This window comes from Pongo abelii, chromosome 18 (assembly GCF_028885655.2).
Source record: "Pongo abelii isolate AG06213 chromosome 18, NHGRI_mPonAbe1-v2.0_pri, whole genome shotgun sequence".
Taxonomy (NCBI): Eukaryota; Metazoa; Chordata; class Mammalia; order Primates; family Hominidae; genus Pongo; species Pongo abelii.
The window spans coordinates 29,216,758-29,237,037 of record NC_072003.2 but is presented as its reverse complement, the minus strand read 5'-3'; the positions used below and the strand labels follow the sequence as shown (position 1 = coordinate 29,237,037).

The 20,280-nt window shown below is 42.2% G+C and overlaps 1 protein-coding gene across 1 annotated transcript in view; it reads right to left on the bottom strand.

Moving 5' to 3' along the window:
* Nucleotides 1–4,743: 4,743 nt before the first annotated feature.
* The window catches only part of HS3ST4 (heparan sulfate-glucosamine 3-sulfotransferase 4), a 453,635-nt gene continuing 438,098 nt past the window's right edge, over nucleotides 4,744–20,280 (bottom strand). Inside the window, exon 2 of the mRNA XM_024233692.2 lies at nucleotides 4,744–6,827. Within this exon, the coding sequence (XP_024089460.1) occupies nucleotides 6,191–6,827 (637 nt within the window). The 3' untranslated portion in view covers nucleotides 4,744–6,190. The remainder of the gene's footprint in view (nucleotides 6,828–20,280) is intronic.

Here is a 20,280-nt window from a genome sequence, read left to right as displayed (position 1 = left end):
TTCTCTTGCCTATTTCAAAATAATTCTTTTCCACGTGGTCCACAATGATTAGACAGGATCACAGCTATTCAAACTGACCTTTCCTGGGCTTAGAAAAATACCCTTTCAAATCATGTTGACTACTATTATTAGGGCAGGTTGTACTGTCACTTCCTTCTCCCATTATTCTGAGCCAACCACTTCGTGGTTTTACTTCAGTCATTACCTTGCTTTGGAAGTTTGGAAAAGTCTCTTGCAAACCCAAGTCCTTACAGTCCCCACCTTTAAAATACGGTCAAAAGACCTAATTATGCCTGAGCTAGAGGACAAGTCTACCTTATATTTTAATGTAATTAAAGCTGTGTATTGTGAAAGTGTGTTTTAATTTGAGCTATTACTGATTTTAGCACATTTTCAGAAAAGATGAATTTCTAGTAGTTTGGTGTTTCCTTCTTGATGTATTAGTCAACAAGTAGCTGACACCTAAGGGTGTCATCAAAGACATCACTTGACCTTGGACCAAGGGCAGTACAAAGGAAACCATGGGTGGTAGAAGGAGCCTGGAAGGATTTATGTTCCCTATTAATGGCTTGGCTGTGGTCACTTACAAAAAAGATAGCATCTTCCCTTCTGGGCAAATATTTTTCTTGTTAGTCATATTCTTTATGCATCTCTCTCTCTCTCTCTCCCCCCCCCAAAATATTTGTCTTCTTAATTACCCAATCTTATAATTGTTATCTTTTCTTTTGTTAGTGTCTACCACTTTGTGCTTTGTAAGAATTGTCTTATAATTTGGGATGAGACTAAATGCTGCTGAGTGTGGTCTCTGTTGCAACAAGTACTTGGTGGTCTTCCCTTTCCCCTAGTTGGTTATCCTCCATATTACCTCCCCCTACCCTGCTTCATTTCATGTGAACTCTGTATGTCCCTCCTCATTTAGCCTAAATCCATGTCCATCTTCCCTACTGGGCTGGGAGTACCAAGTGTCAAGTGTCAAGGTGAGTCAGCTTTGCTCTTCCCCATATCTCTTCCTGTTGCCACTTGGTCACTCTACAGATGTGTGTGTGTGAATTAAAGACTGAATAAAACATGACAGCTTCTAGAGCAGCGTTGTTTTCCACAGCAGCGTTGTTTTCCCATAGCCCAGGGACACTAGAGATTCTTGCTTATCTTCCATTCATGGACATATATTTTCTCAGCCTTGATTTCCTGCCTTGATGACAGAAAATGTACTATTATTACCTCGTCATGTAAGACATTTCACAATTTGAGAAAGTGGTTCCATGTATCTCTTATGTCTGAAAATGACAAGTCTACATTATTTTGAGAAACTGGGAAATGCATGAACTCATCTCTTTCCACCCTAATTTGTTACAGGAAGAACGTGAGGCGATCCACCAATCCCAACTTATTTCCGGAAAACTACGAGAGCTACTCCCAAGGATGTGCCCTGCTTCCCAAACATCTTTCTCTTCCATGTAAACTTTTAGGATTCAGAGCTTCAAGCACTGAATACATAGCCTGAAAGCTCAAAAACATTGCCCTCACATTCATTTCAAGAGAATATATTTGGCTCTGTATGAATTAATCTCGAAGCCTTGTTATATCTGAAAGAACCTTGAGTATGTAGCAAGGGAAAGGCCACAGTGAGGAGAACCCATCTATGAATTCGGTGGAGAAGAGACCCTGTCTTTGGGTAGGGGAGAATGTTTTGGATTTGAGTGTCTGAAATTCAGTCCATTCAGTGCCATTTATAGGGAGCTCTTCTTCTGGCCTTGGCTTTAAGCAAATCAATGGTGCTTCACTTTCTCTTTGCACTCTCATCATTGTTTGGTCTGAGTAAAACAGCACTTTCACCTGAACATACTCCCTGGAATGCTATAAGGGCGTGTTGTTCTGGAAGGGGTTTTGGGAACCGTTTTTTTTCCTCCTCTTCTTCCTTCTTAATCTTCTTCACAATTATCTTCTTCACCATCATCATCACCATGGTCATCTTTGTCACCATCAGTCCTGCAGTATGATCACCATCACCATCATTATCATTATCTTTATCACCATCAGCTCTGCATCATTATCATCATCATCATCATCATCATCATTGCATCACCATCATCATCCTTATCACCATTACCTCCACAGATCATATCATCATCATCACCATCATGACCATAATCATCACCATCACGACCATAATCATCACCATCAGCTCTGCATCATCATTATCATCAGCATCATCATTATCATGTCATCATCACTATCATCATCTTTATCACCATCAGCTCTGCATCATCATCATCATCATCCTTATCACCATTAGCTCCACAGATCATCATCACCATCACTACCATCACCATCACCACCATCATCACCACCATCACCATCACCACCATCATCACCATCAGCTCTGAATCATCATCATCACCATCATCATCACTATCATCACCATCATCATCCTAACACTCTGCTGTATCATCACCATCACCATCATCATCTTTATTACCATCAGCTCTGCATCATCATCATCATCATCATCATCACTATTCTTGTGTCAGTGAAGTACTTTATTCTTTTCAAATACTTTCCCATCTATCAACTCATTTTGATCATCAGAAAAACTCTGAGTGGTAGGCTAGCAGGAATTAAGTATACTTATGTTACAGATATGAAAACTAACGTTCATATTGATAAATCTAGTTGTCCAAGACACAGACAGAGGCAAGGATAAAATCCAGTGACCTCTTTTCTGACCATAGTGAGGCAATGGAGAAGTTTTCTTTGATAAATAAAGAGGTGGGTGAATGAGAGGGGAAAAGAGTTGGGATCGTAAAGAAGTGAGGTTTAGACCGGACTCCTAGTGCTAAGGGATTGAGCAGGCCACACTCTCCTGAACTTAAAATTTGATCTGAGGGGCTCCTAAAGTTTGCAGGGAATCGCAAAGAAGGGTCACATATTTACTATTCTAAAGTCGTGGTTTTCATACACAGTCTAAAAGATAAATGGGCTGCTGGATGCTTTTGATTATTATTGTGTTTTGAGCTGGTAGGTCTAAGTCGCAATGTCAAGGCTTTCACACCTTTCAGGTACAGAATGATATTGGCAGAAAGAGACGAACACAGGAGCAATGACAGCTGCACTATTTGGGAGGATGAATTCTTTTCCCATCTCTGAACCACACGCAGCAGCCTTCCCAGAGCCATGAATCATCCATTTGAGGGAAAGGAGGGGGATAGAAAATTAAACATAATTTATGCTTTGCTAATTGAAATCAAATACAAAATTCAATCTCCCGTGAGTTGCAATGCTCACATTTAAATAGGGCGGAATTATTATTAACCTGACTCTATTTCAGCAAGTTGACTTAGCTTTTCTGGATAGAAAATAATTCCTTCATCAAGTCTCCACATTGCAGAAGAGGACATGGCTAAGTGGCTCACTCCCAGAGTGACAAGGATCAAGCTAGAGTAGACACTGAAGAAAACAGACCTTAAACATGTCAAATTTGCATTTCTCTTCAGAACCACGAGTTTTCAACTATAACACCAAACACTATTAAATATAAAAATCCCCTAGATCCCAAGGCTTAGCCCTCTGCCCTCTTTCTCCAGGAAATTTTAACCTCCTGTTGTATGCAAGGATGTATAAATAACTTAAGGGGGCTTCTCCACTTTTATTTCCCAGGTGAAGTGGTTTATTCACCATTGGCTACCACATTACAAAATGGATTTGCTTGTCATATTTTGGGGACATATTTATGTGAGGACACATGGTTTGGAGGCAAGTCTTGATGTTCTGGGCTTTTAAAGACACATAGACAACCAGGGAGATGGAAAATGGAGAGTAGGTGTGATTGAGGGTCCAAATGAATATGTGCCTGCCCGGAACGGAGGTGATGAGAGTAAGCTAGATTAATAGGTCATTTATTTCTTTAAAGCATTGCTACAACCAGATTCTCCTTTGACTGTCTAAGTTATAAGGGTAACACTTAACCCTCTTGCCACTGAACTCCAAAAAAGCACATGTTTCTGCAGGGAAGCCATAACAGTGTGGAGGTCACCTCTGTTGGAAATAATTCCAAGGAAAGCAAAAGCATAAAAGGAGGTAGGAGGGAGGGAGTGGAGGCAAAGAAATATACAGACAAGCCTTTTCCTCCAGTTGCTCTCAGTTCCAGCTTCCCTAAGAATATTTTTGAAAGGATGAATTCCTGAGCCTCACCTTAGAGTTTCTGACTCATTAACAGGTCTGAAACAGAGCTCAGGAAGCTGTAAGCTTGAACAAACTCCATGGCTGACTCTGATGGGTAGGGAGGGCTGAAACTCACTCACTCCTTGCTCTGCTTATGAAACCAAACCCCGCATGAGTCCCACAGTTTGCCCTTCTAAATATGCATGCATTTTCTTCCTTCAAATGTATATGCATGCATTTTGATCTGTTTCTTCTTTTACATTGATAGTGCAGGTATATCTGTTGCTTTCAGTTCAATAACTGCTTTACTATCTGGAAAAATTATTTGTAAGGTTGCTTTTGAATCTGGCATATCAGTCCATTCCTTGCTGGAAATGGTTAAGATAGGAAAAAGCTGCACTCCTTTTAGGACCCACTTGCTTTGTACTATTGCAAGATTCACTGTGCCCTGCAGACAGAACCTTCTGAAGATTCTTGACTCTGGGACTTTCTGGCCATCTCAGAGAGATGATGCTCCCAGCATTCCAGGGGAGGGGGGAAGATGGAGACGATCAACACAAACACACCATCGAAACCCATTAATCAGGTTGCATTAAGCTTTATAACAACACGGTTTTCATTTAGCAGGAGAAATGACAGTTTAATAACAGCTGAACAGATTTAACTCCCCCCACTCATACAAATTTCCAGTTTTACTAGAACAATTCCTGGTTTTGGAGATCTGTGAACAAGTGCTTTATGTCAAATGATGCATTTTAATTGAATCAAACTGATGGGAAGGAACACTTCATTCAGCAGCCCTTGATGGGAGTGTCTGCAGACAGCCCTTGCTCAACCCCAACCCCCATAAACTGGATCTGATGAATGGAGTCAGCTTTCTCGCCACTACCTCACTCTCTGCCATCTCTAAATAGAGAAAATGAAGCCCGAGCAGGTGGTGGTGGGGCAAATTGGAAGAATGCTGACTGCTCCTCTCCCCATTACATAGCTAAGGATTATTCCTAATAACAGACTTGTAAACTCTCTGGTCTTTGCCCTTCTGGGGACCCTAGGGGACAGAGTCCACCCCAAAAACTGCCTCAGAACCACAGTACTTGGGAGAGATGGTCTTCAGGTAAGGTAACCTCCCACCAAGAGGACAGGATTTCTTTTTTACCCCCAGATATGGCCACTCATCTCTGCCAACCTCAGAGCTCTGACCTCAGTTACAATTACTCTACTCTTTGAGCAGCCCTGTGGGCCTGATTGGAACACAAGGGCATATGCTAAGCTTCTCCACAACCCAGGATACTCACGAAGAGTGAGACCCAACCCCATTTAGAGGGCTCTTGGAAAGAAGGCTTTGAGGGGTGTCAGCTTTCATTTTCCTTGTGTGTGTGTGTGTGTGTGTGTGTGTGTGTGTGTGTGTGTTTTCTTTTTTGGTGAGGAATGTGCATGCCTCTGCCTTCATGATGTTGGGAGGGAGGAAGTCAGGGGTTGTGGGATGAGGCCTTTAAAGAGAAGACTAGAAACACCTTAGAGGGAGGACCTTGCTCCCTAGGAGTCCTGGAGCACTCAGCCACAAAGTGCATTCTTGAGAGAAGCCCAAGCAGAGGTTTAGACAGCAGGTGCCCATGACCAATACAGGGCTAGAACCCTGGCTCCCCAAGCTAAAGTGAGAACCCCCATAAAGCAGACATTTTTTGTCACTCACATATACATTAATAGCACTGTCTCTGACATTGACAGCTATTTATCCTCTGTCTTCAGGCCATATTAACTAGCAGAAAATAAGAATGAACAGTGGGTTCTGGTGGCCATGTGGTCAACCAGATGCTGCTGCCCAGATGGGCCTGGTTCCTTCATGGGGATGCCGTGGGATCCACCTTTTTGCCTAGGCTAACAGCACTGGAGGCAATCCTGGCTGCATGGAAGGAGGAGGAGATCTACTTGGCACTCCAGCAAGTGAAGCTGCAGAAGCTGGCGTATTCAAGGACTCAGGCAAGGAGCCTCCTTAGCTGTTGACTAGCCTTTCTCTGCCTCTCTAGCCTCATTTATCACCCTCTTCCTGTTCCCACTGAAAATCTTGACCAGTCATTTGGTAAAACATCATGTTGAAGGGTTTGTAGAATTTCCTCAGTCTGTGGATGACATCTGGGTCAATGCGAGGATGAGTCCGACCTTTGCTCTTGCCTAAGCACCTCGGGGCACTGCTGTCTTCTGGCTTCTTTAGGCAAGGGAACCCCTTGGTTTTGTTGAAATAGAAATGCTTCTCAGTCACAACACGTTTGAGGCCTAGAAAATCCTGTACTTTGGCCATTTCCCCAGCGGGGTCCACAATGAGTCGCTCACCACTGACAAAGAGGATCTGGGAGAGGGGGAAATACTGGAGCCAGTTTTCCAGGTGCAGCGCATAGATCCCTATTCGAATGGCACTCCAGGAAGCATCAATCAGCCCGAGGGTCCGGTTTTTGAAGGCCAGCACCTCAAAGGTGGGGATCTCGGGTTTCTTTGACAGTGTCTGCGTGTAGTCAGAGATGGCCCTGGTCACGGGGTTTCTCACCACCACAATCAGTTTGATGTCCTTGGCCATGGAGTGAATGCGCTTGGGAGCCTCATTTGTCACAAAGTAACTTGGAGTCTTCTCCATGGTTATTTGCCCATCCAAAGTCTTGGGCATCACATTTCTAGGAGAGGGAGGAAAAAGGAAGAGAATGGTTATTCCTGTCCAGAAATATCTGAACTTCTTTGCACAAAATGTGTGATACAAACAACCTAGTTTGGAACCACCAAATAAAATTGATAAACACTTGCAAGTTCTTCTTACCTATATCTCCCGACTATAGTTTTACCTTGGCTATGTATTATCAGAAAAGGCAACACAAGGCATATACATTCTCTCCCTTATATATCCCTAGGTTTAAATGGCTATTCTACCTCTTACCAGTTATGTTTAACCTAGATACACCCTTGATTTCTCTACATATCAGTTGTATAATCCCTGAAATGGAGATAATGATAGCACTGACTTCACACTGTAGTATAAGGATTAAGGGAGATAATGCTCAAAAAGCATTGAGCAATGAAGCTGGCATGTGTAAGAGCTCAATAAATTAAAGAAATTATTATTGTTGTAGTAGTTTTTAGAAAATCTTTGAGCTCAACAAGACCTCAAAGCTTATCTAGTCCAGGATTGGCAAACTACCTCCTGCCTCCTATTTTCGTCTAACTCACAGGTAAGAATGATTTGTAATCACTGAATTGTTGTTGAAAAAAAAAAACAAAATGATAATAATAATAATATTTTGTGATGCATGAAAATTATATAGAATTCAAATTTCAATGTTTATAAATAAACTTCCATTGGAACACAGCCACACTCATTCATTTACATATTCATCTAGGCTGCTTTTACAGTAAAACAGCAGAGCTGAGGCGGTAAGACAGAGGCCATATGGCCCAAAGCCTAATGTATTTACTCCTTGTTCCTTTAAGAAAGAGTCTGCTAATTCCTGACTTGGTCCAAAGGTATTATTGTGCAAATGAGAAATCTGAAGCCCAGGGACAGGGAATAAACATGGAAATCAGACAGGCTTTGTGACCTCAGCAAATTGAATTATATCTTCAAGCCTTATCCTCATTTGTAAAATCCTAAAACCTACCTCAAATCCCAGCGCTTTGGGAGGCTGAGGAAGGCAGATCACAAGGTCAGGAGTTCAAGACCAGCCTGGCCAATATGGTGAAACCCCATCACTACTAAAAATACAAAAATCAGCCGGGCATGGTGGCGCGCGCCTGCAGTCCCAGCTATTTGGGAGGCTGAGGCAGGAAAATCACTTGGACCCGGGAGGCAGAAGTTGCAGTGAGCCGAGATTGTGCCACTGCACTCCAGTCTGGGTGACAGAGTGAGACCTCCATCTCAAACAAAAAAAAAAAAAGAAAAGAAAAAATTCAGTTGAGAGGAAAATGACATATAAGATGAAAGATCTAGCATAGGTATGGCTCAATATATGGGATTTTATTCTTTCTTTGCTCCAAAAATTGCCCAGCAAGCCACTGACAGATCCCATACCAGGGTCAGTATCTCTTGGTTCCTTTGCTAAGGCTGCTCCTCCACTCCCATTCCTCCATCCAAGTTTGCCTCCAGAGTAGCCTTATCTTATTTGGGAGCTCCAAGATATTAATATTAAAGGGGTTTGATGCCATTTTCCCCTAATCTCAATGTGGCAGGCTTATCAATGATAAAATTAAGCTTAGAATGCCATTATACAGTCAATTTGCTATAGGCATATGTAGACCAAAGTTAATTGACGATAAACCTGTTCAATACCTGTCAGTACAACAGGCCATCTGCCACCATGTGCTCCATTAAATCTATTCACTTCTGAGCCTCGCACCAAAGTGGTACATTTAGGATTACACAAGACTTCTTTGTTATGATGACATGCTTTTAAATGTCTTAGCTAATAAAACTTAATACAGACTAAGATCCCCTAGCTTCTCCTACCATAATTAAATTTATTTACTATCGCATGTGTGGAGAAAGAATGACTTTTCTTTTATCTCTAATTCACATGCTCTGTCAATAATTAATTGCAACTGGGTTTTGAGCTTTCTCGGCAAGCACTTTTATGAGGCAAGAGGAATTTGCCTCGTACAGAAATTCACAAAGAGCTGGATGTTGTTAGAGTGTAATGGTTGGGCAGCGTGGTGTTTTCAGATCAAAGCAATAGCCCTGGCCATAAACAACCATGCTCATCTTGGAGTGACATATTCTCCAAAGTAGTTTGAATGCCTTCGTGTGTGTCTGTTTGTTTCTCAACAGATCAATTTGTCTAATCTGAAGGAACAGGGCTAAGGAATGCAGCCCCTGGGAATCAGATTTGCTTGAATTAAGAGTTCTGATTACCCATGCTACCTTGATGAAGTTACTTAACCCATTTTGAGCCTTAATGTTTCATCAAAGAAAATAGGGTTAATAAAAGGCCATGCCTCATAGGATTTTAATGAAGATTAAATGTCATAATGCAGGTAAATCACTTAGGATCATGCCGGTTCAATATCAAGAATTTTTTTAACTTAAGCCAACTGGCCAAAATCAGGATTATTCTTACAGTAATTCTTACAGAAGGGCAAGAAAAAAAATACTTCATTTGATCAAATGGAAAAGGCTGAAAAACACAGGATCTAAGGAACTGATTTAGAAAAAAGTATACTCTAATTCATGCCAATATCATCAATTGCACTTCCGGGTCTAGAGGCTGGTGTCCAACAAGGGAGCTACCATTAGCTCAGCCTGAGTATAGGAAATATACTGACCATCTTATTTTCATTTCAAGTGGAGAGATATACTTCCTTGTTTCATTATGCAACTCATATCATATTATAAAAATATTAGATAAATCTTGATGCAAAAACACATCACCTGAAAATAGTTATTTTTACATGGCCTTTTCCAGATTTTAGTTCCTCTGATGTATTTTTGTGTGTTTATTTTGTTGCATTTTTCTTTAGCGTAGGAGCAGCTGCTCAACTTTTCTTTTCATCCATTCTTCACCTTTCCCTTCTTAGACCTCAGTGCTTCTCTTTGCATTGAGCCCCATTCAAATTCATCTCCTTTGCTTCAGCTGATTGACGATCTGTCAAGATCTTTGTGGATCTTGAGTCTTTTATCTGAAGCATCTGGGACAAAATGGTACCCAACATATAAGCTGGTAGATTTAGCAGAATAGATGTGTGCCTAACTTACTGCTTGTTGCAAAAGGAAATAAGAGAAGGCATTGCAGAAGGCTTTGGAGATGGTAGAGGGGAGCAGAGGAGCCTAAATAGCTTTGACCTTCATGCTACCCATGAATGTGAAAAGTATATACTTTAGGAGAGTTTTTGCATTTGAGGCACACATGGGGAGACTATCTCATTGAGCCATAATTCAACCAATTGGCATGAGTTATCCAGTTATTTTGTCAGTGAGAAGATATCCAGTAGTTGCTTGAAATCTATAAAGGACAAAGCTCCCTTTCCTCAAACTGATTCTGAATCAGTTTTAGTCATTCATTCATTCTTTCATTCATTCCATAAATGATCACTTATGGGTAATGTAACAGTAAACAAAACCGATGCAGTCCCTTCCTCCACTAAGCTACCAGTCTAGCTCCCGCAGCTGATACATAAAGAGCCTTTATAGCATCATATAATGAACTATTTAAATCAACAGAGCAGGCATCATTATTACTCCAGTTTTACAGAGAAGGAAACAGGACCAGAAGCTAAAGATTTGTTTCAAGGTCTCACTAAGTATGTATTTTGTTTCTAAGTTGAGTGGCTGAGCAAGAGTAATTCAACACCAGGATCGGTGCCTAATACCAGGTCCTGGTAAATAACAGGTTCTCAATGCCTATCTGTTGAGTGAATAGATGGGTGAATGACAAGCCATTAATCTCCACTCCAAAGTGTAGGCCAGACCTAATGCTAGGTTTTCATTGTGAAAGGTTTTGATGCCTTAATCTTCCTTTTCCCCAGCTTCATCTCACCAGGGCTCTCACCTGGGCCTCCGACCCAGTAACTACTTCCAAACCATGCTGGTCTCCCTCTTCCTGTAAGATTAGAGGCGGCATCTCTCCTGTGGATAGGACCAAACCCCCTGCTAACCTGGGCTTTGGATCTTATTCTCTTCCAACCTTTAAGGCACTTTTGCTCTCAGTTTCTCTTCTCTCTTCTAGGTTTTAAGTAAGTTCATTTTAACTGCATCTGACACTTCAATATACTCATGTTCTCACATTTTGGTGTGCTTGAGGAACAGAAAGAAGACCAGTAATGCTGGAGGGCAGTGAGCAAAGGTAAGAAAGTCAGAAAATAGGGCCAGGAAGACAGACAGGGAATAGACCATGGAGGGCCTTATGGGCCATGGAAAAGGTACTGGAATTGTTTTCCTCATGTGATGAGAAGCCACTGAAGAATATCTCACAGAAGAATGTGATAAAATTTACACTTAATTTTATTTTTCTGGTAACTTTGCTGAGAAAAGATAGGAGTGTGGCAGAGATAGAAGGAAAGTAACCTGCTAAGAGACAATTTTAGGAGAGAAAGAGAGAAATGGTTGGGGCCTGGGTGTAGGTGGAGAGGGCAACACAGAAAGAAGTGCTCAGAATAGGAACAGATTTTAAAATAAGGCCAGTAGTCCTTAATGATGGGTGGGATGTATGTGCAAGAGAAAGAGAAGCATCACAGATGACACCAACATTGTTGGCCTCTGCCAGTGGCTACATGGTAGCATGGTTTACTGATGTGGGCACTACTGGGAACAGGGCAGGTTTTAGGGGAAGATACCAAGTCAATTTCAGACTTGTAATATGAGATATGTCCTACATACCCAGGTGGAGGGATTGAGTAATCATGTTGACACAGGAGGCTGAAATCCAAGGGAGATCCAGATGAGAAGTGGACATCTATGTCATGTGTTCAAGTTCCACCTGCCAGGGAGTAGGGAGAAGAATGTCTGCCCTCTTTACCTTTGTTAGAAGAAGACACGACTGTCCTCTGCCTATGCTGGGAGTTCTCTCAAAACTGAAAGGTGTTCAGACGCTAGGTGTGCAAAAAAATTTGTGTTTTATTTCATTACAAAAATGTTCATGAACTTCTTCTAATTCCGAGTCCTTGTTAACTACCTGCGTTACAGAGCTTAGAATAATGTCATAATATGATTTGTTCCCATGTTTTTCATGGCTAGTCTCAGTTCCTTGGGGCTGTAGGCAAAGTTTTAATCACCTTTGTATCCCCAATGCCAAACATAGTGTCTGACACGTACTAGCTGCCCCGTTACTATTTGTGGCTATTAGATGAAAAACAAATGACATTCCAATGAATACACGGTCCCTAGAAGTCAGGAGAATTGGGGCAGTTTGCAGGACATGGCTCATCTAAGTAGGTGTTCCATGCATAGGGTTCAGCATTTCTGAGTTTCCTCCCATCCCTGTCTGAAAGACCATGCACTTCAGCGTGAACCATATGGTGAGAAAACACTGCATCTGGGCTTGGCACAGCTCGTTAACAGTATCTTGGGCGCTCAGAGCAGCCGTGACATCAGCGTCAACACACAGTCCTGAAGCGAGAATCATTCCGCAAGATCACACATCTGCTCTCACAGCCCCAAATGTTTACGAGACACTCTCCAACTCACTCACCCGGTGCCCACTGCACTCTCCTGGTCCTGGTGCTTTCCTAAGAACAGCCCAGTTTCTCTTTTTAAAGAGTTAGGGTCTCACTCTGTTGCCCAGGCCAGAATGCAGTGGTGTGATGATGGCTCACTGCAACCTTGAATTCCTGGAGCACAGCCACTTTTGAATGCAGGTCAGCCTCTGAGGTCCTCACAGAAACAATAACAATAGTTAACATGCAGCCTAGACTGAGCACAGCCATTCACTGAATGCTCACTCCATGCTATGTTCTGAGGCTGAGAGTTCAAATTCTGAAGCTAGACTGACATCTCCAAGCATTTTCAGACATTGGACTCACCAGCCCAGTAGTTAAGATCAGAGACTCCAGGATCTAGACTTACCAAGTTTGCATCCACTGATTAACTGTATGATCCTTGGCAAATTACTTAACTTAAGTAATATGGGTCTATTTCATTATTTGAAAACCAGGCATCATACTAATAATACCCCTTCTCATGGGGAGTTTGAGAGGATTAAATGACTTAATATCTTGAAGAGTGACTCTCATATAGTAAGTTCTTAATGCAGTAGCTATTAATTTTTAAAACAACTCTTTAAATAAGGTTTTTTTGTAATCCCCACTTTAGGGATCAGGAAACTGAGATCCAGTGAGTTGATTAATTTACCCAAAGCCACAAGAGGTGGAGTCGGAATTCAAGCCCAAGTCTGTCTGACACCATAGCCCAAGCTCTTGGCTATTGCCTGACAATGCTTAACCAAACTGCAAAACCTCAGCAAGGTTACATGACTGGCCCAAGGTCACTAGTAGGTGGCAAAGTTGAATCTTAAAAGGAAACACATTATGTGTTTTGCAAAGCTGAGCTATCCCTGACTTGCCACTGGGAGTTACAGAAACCCAGACCAGAATCCCTAGAAATTCTTGCCAGATCAAGCTACATCATTCAATTTGTGATATCTTTCTCCAGGGCCTCCTCAATTGAAGCAAATGGATACCACCATGAATGTCGAGGGAGAAAGCAATCACCCGGATTAGATATAAAGTGCCCATTCTCTCTGGAAGGGTCAGGAGTGGAGGTTGCCTTTGGCTTGCCTGAATTAGAGGTGTGTGGGCATCTTACATTTTCCCAAATGTGTTATCCAGTGGAACAAATGGTGCATAGATTAGCAATATTTTCTGAGCTCTGCTGATGAACCCAAGAGGACGGTGGTTAGAGCAAGGGCATGGGGTGAAGCAGGGCCAGTTCCCCTGCACAGAAGAAAGAAACTCACTTAAAATTCAATGGAGCACCTGCTTACTTGCCAAGCACTGAGCAAGGCAATTTCACATATTATCCTAGTTAAGTCTCACAAGTACCATACAATTCACTGAGCCCATTATAGAGATGCAAAAACTGGGAGTCAGAAAGACAAAGAACTTTGTCCAGGGATGCATAGCCGGGACCTTGCCCTGCCCAGTTATGCTGGAAAGTTCATCGTGTTTTTCAAACCAAAATTCATGAATTCTGAAAATCCTGAAGGCAAAAAGGCAAACCATTTGGAGACTACATCCTTAAATAGAAACCCAAGAACAGGATCTGTACATATGGCCCTGAGGCTCTAGGGCTTTCAGTAAAATTGCAGCCAAGAAAGAAGGAATCCTGGGTTATGGTTCTGACTTAACAGCTAACTTGCTGAATTAAGTAAGAACAGGGACTTTCCCTCCCTGGACCTCAAATTGCTTTGCAACAAGAGGGTCAGGTTAACAGATATTCCCTCGTTAATTCCACGAGTATGTATTGGTGCTTATTACGTACCAACTATGGGGTATATGTTGATGATAAAGCAGGCATGGTCCCTGCCCTTCAATAGACTGTATGTTTTTGGAGGAAAGGTCTGTATATCCCATTTAGTAACATGATCTGTTGTTCAGATGGGACGTCTTTGCTGTCCCATCAAACAGAATGATATGTGCCAAATCTCGGCTGCATTGCCACATGCCTACGAGAGAGGAGACAGAAAGGAATGGGACAGAGAAGAGGAAAGGAGGAAGAGGAGGAGCAAAGGATGAAGGATGAAGGAGACTAGAAGGGAAAATAAGGAGGAATAAAGATAAGAGGAAGAATAGGAGGAGAAGGGGAAAGAGGAGCTCGGTTTGGAAGATGCACAAATAATTGAAATACTGAGAAAAAATGAAAGAAGCATCCCAGGTTTAAATAACACATGACCACACATTGGCAGAAATTTTCAAACAGAGGTCTCAAGCAATATTTGTTGTTTTAAAGTTTGTGCCAGGCAGGCACATATGTTTTAGGATGAGAAGGTTTAGGTCTGTCAGAGACATTCCACTGAGGTTGTAGCAGCAATAGCCCTACCAAAGCAGGCTGAGAAGGTAGATACTCATTATTCCCCATGATATCCGTGAGTAATCTGAGGCTCAGAGAAGTTAAGTGTCTTGCCTAAGATCACACAGCTCGTATGTGGCAGAGTCAGGATCTGAAACCCAGCAGAGCCAATGCTCCTTAACCCCATTCAATTTGACAAAGGAGAGGAAGATCCAGAATGGAACTAGAGGCAGGAGGAGGAGACAGAGCAGTGACTTCAGGAGGAGAAATGAGGGTTTGTCAACATTCTTACTCTGGGAAAGAATCCCTGGTAACAACAGACATGAATTTTGTTTTGTTTTGAGTAAGCATCTCACTATGTTGCCCAGGCTGGTCTCAAACTTCTGGTTTCAAGCAACCCTCCTGCCTTGACCTCCCAAAGTCCTGAGAGTACTGGCGTGAGCCATCGTGACTGACTCAGACAGGAAAGTTCACCAGGTCTTAAGGCATGGCAGCAGGGATGTGGTCCAGATCAAGGGGAGCAACGTTTAGGAATTTCCTGCTTAATGGCTTTGATTTTCCCAATGACAGAAGAGTAGGGTCGATTGCTGAGCTTAAGGACCTTGGGAGTGGGACTGGAAAGGTAACAGAATGTAGACGGATGATATATTAACAATTTATGGATTATGATGGCCTATTGAGAAATTATCTTATGTTTGATTTTGCTTCCAGAGACTCATCTGGAAGACAAAGGACTCATCACCACCCCCACCCACCACCACCACCATCACACACTCCCATTGCCAAGGAGGGTAGCTCTTCCCTTATTCCCATGGTCCGGCTAATTTTTATCTCCAGGGAAGGTGAACAGTTTCTCTATTTTGTGGACTAAAAAAGATGTTAGAGCATCCTAGACAAACTCACTGAGAGGTCTTCATGTTTCAAAAATCTAGGTCTTACCCAGGGTTTCTTAACTTCAGCACTGTCAACATTGTGGGATGGATAATTCTTTGTAGTGGAGGCTGTCCTGTGAATTTTAAGATGGTCAGAAGCATCCCTGGTCTCTACCCCCCAGATACCATGGCACCCACCAGTCATGACAACCACAGATGTCTGCAGACACTGCCACATCTCCCTCAGGGGTCCAAATGATCCCCGGTTGAGAGCCACGAGTTTAACTGATCTAACCAAACTGCCTAGATTTGTCTACCCAAACTGCCTTGATTTGAATCTAGGCTCTGCCCTTCATTAGAGGTGGGGCTTTGGGCAAGTAACTTAGCCTGTCTGTGCCTAGATTTTCCCATACGTAAAATGGGATGATAATAATAATTGTAACACATATCTCAGAAGGTTGTTTTAAAAATGAAATGAGTTCATGTGTGTACTGTCTTTACTGCCTAAAACATCATAAGTGCTATATAATTGTTTGCTATCATTATTGTGGGTGTGGTTATACCACTGAGACAACCTGCAGGCTGCATCCCAGCTCCTGAAAGCAAATATCTGAGATTGCTTAACACAGAGCTCTGGATATGGGAAAATTCCTGTGTGGACTTTTGTGTGGTTGAGCACTAAGTGTTAAGTTTTTGAAGACCTTCTGGCCAACATTGACTCAGAGGGTGTGCAGACATCAACAAAGCCAAGTCCCATGTGACCAAGAGAAGATGAGGGACACTCTCTTATGGCCCTGGGTTGTGCCACAAGTGGTGTCACAGGCAGGTCTGAATAATGACTGGTAAAGGACTTCTGTTCAAAGTAGCAACATGAGTTTCAAGCCAGGTTTAATTTGAGTTAGAACATAAGAATCTTTCTTGAAACCTAAGAGCTAAGGAGTAATTTATCTGTTCTACAGAAGATAATTAGCAACATACACTGAGTATTCAGATGAAGTTGGAAATTATAATTTGAACCGACAACGATCTACTCAGCGTTCAGGTTCCAGGCGTACCTTTAGAGACAAGTGCCAGGCAGCTATAGCAGAATGACTGAGAGATAAGAAAACTGAGGATGGCTGTGAGTGTTCAAGCCTTGGGCCCTATTTCTGTCCCAGCCAGGCGATGAGTGAAGGAGCTTAGGAGGGAGTGGATGAACAAGAAGACAGTGAGGACTAAGGACATAGAAGGTGGACTAAGGACATAGAAGGCTTGATGTAGACATTGGATATGAAGGCTTGACTGCCCCTCTGGGTATAACGTGAAGAGAGAATGGAATTATTTCCATGCTTTTCTTGATGATTCTACTAAAGCAGGGGTCCCCAACCGCTGGGCTGCAGATCAGTACTGGTCCATGGCCTGTTAGGAGCGGGGCTATACAGCGGGACGTGAGTGGTGGGCCAGTGGGCATTACTGCCTGAGCTCCACCTCCTGTCAGATCAGCAGCATCATTAGATTCTCATAGGAGTGTGAACCCTATTGTGAACTGCAGAAGCAAGAGATCTAGGTTGTATGCTCCTTATGAGAATCTAACTAATGCCTGATGACCTGAGGTGGAACAGTTTCATCCTGAAACCATCCCCACCCCACCCCCATCTGTGGAAAAATTGTCTTCCACAAAACTGGCCCATGGTGCCAAACAGTTTGGAGACCTCTGTGCTAAAGCAAAAACAATACTGATGAATTTCTGAAGATATCATCATAAACAAATAAGGTGAGAGAGCAGACTATCAGAAGAGCTACCAACCAGAAAGAGGAAGAGAGAGAATATGAGAATAGATTGGACTTTGAGAACTATTTCAACAAATGATGTTCATGATGCTTTTCTGAGTACACCCAAGCGTCATAAACCACTTTTGGATGGACTTTATCTCAAAGGATCAGAAGTTAAGGACACTGCCTATGCCATGGGGCAAGTTCCTCAAACTTTATGTCCAGAGACATAAGAAAAGACGAATAAAAATAAGAAAAGAGAAAAGCCCTTTTCAGGCCATTTTCACCTCTATAGCAGTTAGCTCATAGCTTTTCAAGGGTAGTTTCTTCTCTCTCAAATGAAGATAAAGAGGACTTTGTAGTTCCTCATCAACTCTAATGGTGTTTTCACTCCCTCAATAGTCAAGAGCTGCTCACACATAATAGAAGGCCCCCACAGCTATGTTTTTGGATCAGGCTCCAAAGAGAAACTGGCTTGTTGGATTCAGGGCATGTGGCACTTTCTCTGGTGCTCAGAAGAGTGTGTAGGGGTCACAGGCACGTCTGAATAACTCATGAGAACATAGAAGTCTATCACAGAGGGTTGAAAGCCTTCTCTCCCATGCTCTTAACAGATTTCCATATTGTTCTCTTCTACTACATACGTTTTCCTTCATGGGGTCTGAGCTTTGGAACCCACTTTACTTATCCAAGTAATTACAATTTAAAAATTTTTATTTTATATATCAGAACTATATACAATTGCTTATTAGTGTTTCTTAAAGGAAAACCAAGGTCACTATACTGAAACAAGTCTTAGCTTAGAGAGAAAGAGAAAAAAAGAAAACTACAGAAAAAAACTCTTCGTTTGTTCATGAATTTTGCAACTATAGCATGGCAGGAACTCTGCTAGTATTAGATGATAAAACAAAGAGCAAAACCTTGCCCTTAAAAAGTTTTTGGGCTGGGTGCAGTGGCTCATGCCTGTAATCCCAGCACTTTAGGAGGCCGAGGTGGGCGGATCACCTGAGGTCAGGAGTTCAAGACCAGCCTGACTCACATGGAGAAACCCCGTCTCTACTAAAAATACAAAATTAGATGGGTGTGGTGGCACATGCCTGTAATCCCGGCTACTCGGGAGGCTGAGGCAGGAGAATCGCTTGAACCCGGGAGCCGCAAGTTGCGGTGAGCTGAGATTGTGCCATTGCACTCCAGTCTGGACAACAAGAGCAAAAAAAAAAAGTCTCAAAACAAAAAAAGAAGTTTTCATTTTCTAAAATAGGAAAGATGGTATATATCCACCATGGAATACTATGCAGACATAAAAAGGAACAAAATAATGTCTTCTGTAGCAACTTCAATGGAGCTGGAAGTCATTATTCTAAGTGAAGTAACTCAGGAAGGGAAAACCAAATATCGTATGTTCTCACTTATAAGTGGGAGCTAAGCTATGAAGGTGCAAAGGCATAAGAATGAATAATGGACTTTGGGGACTTTGGGGGAAGGCTTGGACGGGGAAGTGAGGGATAAAAGACTACATATTGAGTATAGCATACGCTGCTCGGCTGACAGGTGCACTAAAATCTGAGAAATCACCACTAAAGAGCTTATTCATGTACCCCAAAAACTATTGAAATAAAAAGTATTAAAAAAGAATTTTTCATTCTCTGAAATAGTACAAATTGTTTGAGAGGTCTCTCGTTATCTCTTACGACTCACAGTGGTCAAAGACTTTCAGGGTGGGAATTGCTGGCCAAGGGTCAACTGAATTCCAGAGCCCACAAACACCTCTTTTGGAAGCTGGCCAGGTGCATCATCATCTTGACAGAGGTGTGTGGCTAAGGAAGTGTTGAGTCTCTGGGTTCTATCTCTGAACCATACTTGCTTTGAGCAACTCATTTTTGTCTTTGATCCTCAGTTTTGTCCTCTGTCAAATGGGGATAATAACATCTCTTATTTATTTATAAGAAAAGATATCAGCCATCTTGGCACGGAGAAAGTCTTGGTAATGCTCCCTCATGTTATCACTGCTACCATTGTGGTGCACATAGTAGGTACAAACAGCCCTATCTGCTCTGTAGACAAAGGAGAAGAGCCCTGTTCAAACCCTTTTTTTTTTTTTTTTTTGAGACAGAGTCTCACTCTGTCACCCAGGCTGGGGTGCAGTGGTGCTATCTCAGCTCACTGCAAACTCCGCCTCCAAGGTTCAAGCAATTCTCGTGCCTTAGCCTCCCGAGTAGCTGGAATTACAGGCGCCTGCCACCACGTCCAGCTAATTTTTGTATTTTTTGTAGAGATGAGGTTTCATGTGTTGGTCAGGCTGGTCTCGAACTCCTGACCTCAGGTGATCTGCTGCCTCAGCGTCCCAAAGTGCTGGGATTTCAGACGTGAGCCACCACACCCAGCCCTGTTCAAATTCTTAATCTACATGACTGTTACTGTTTGCATCATAGATGTGCCTTTATGTAAATGATGGCTCTGATTCACAGAAACCCACCTCTCAAATGGACATTGATACAACGCAGTCATAGAGCACCAAACAGCTTCAGTGTGGCATATATCCTAGTGAATTATTAGAAATATCTTTCTCCTTACCACCTGAGGTGCCCAAGCATTTGGGAAGCCTCAATGCTGGGCAGGGCTTAGTCATTCCACTGGGCCCACGCCTCAAACTGCACAAATCGTAGGCGCTGCTTTTATTTATTTCTGTCATCCCTGACCTTTTGCAATGTGATCATTGGTTTTTAATACCAATATGACTGGTTTTTAAAACCATTCATTGGTTTTTAATACCAATAGACCACCATATGACACAATTAAACCCTTCCATATCATTTGATTTAGAAAGCACATATGGACAGAGAGTAACTATGAATTCAATAATCCCTTAAAATGCATTTGTGATTGAATCATCACTGAATCTACATGTTTGAAAGGTTGCCGTGCATGTGTGTGTCTGCGTGTGCATGTGTGTTGATATGTGATTTTTTTTTTTTTTTGCTTAGTTTATACTCAATGTTTAGTATCCATAGGGATGTGGAG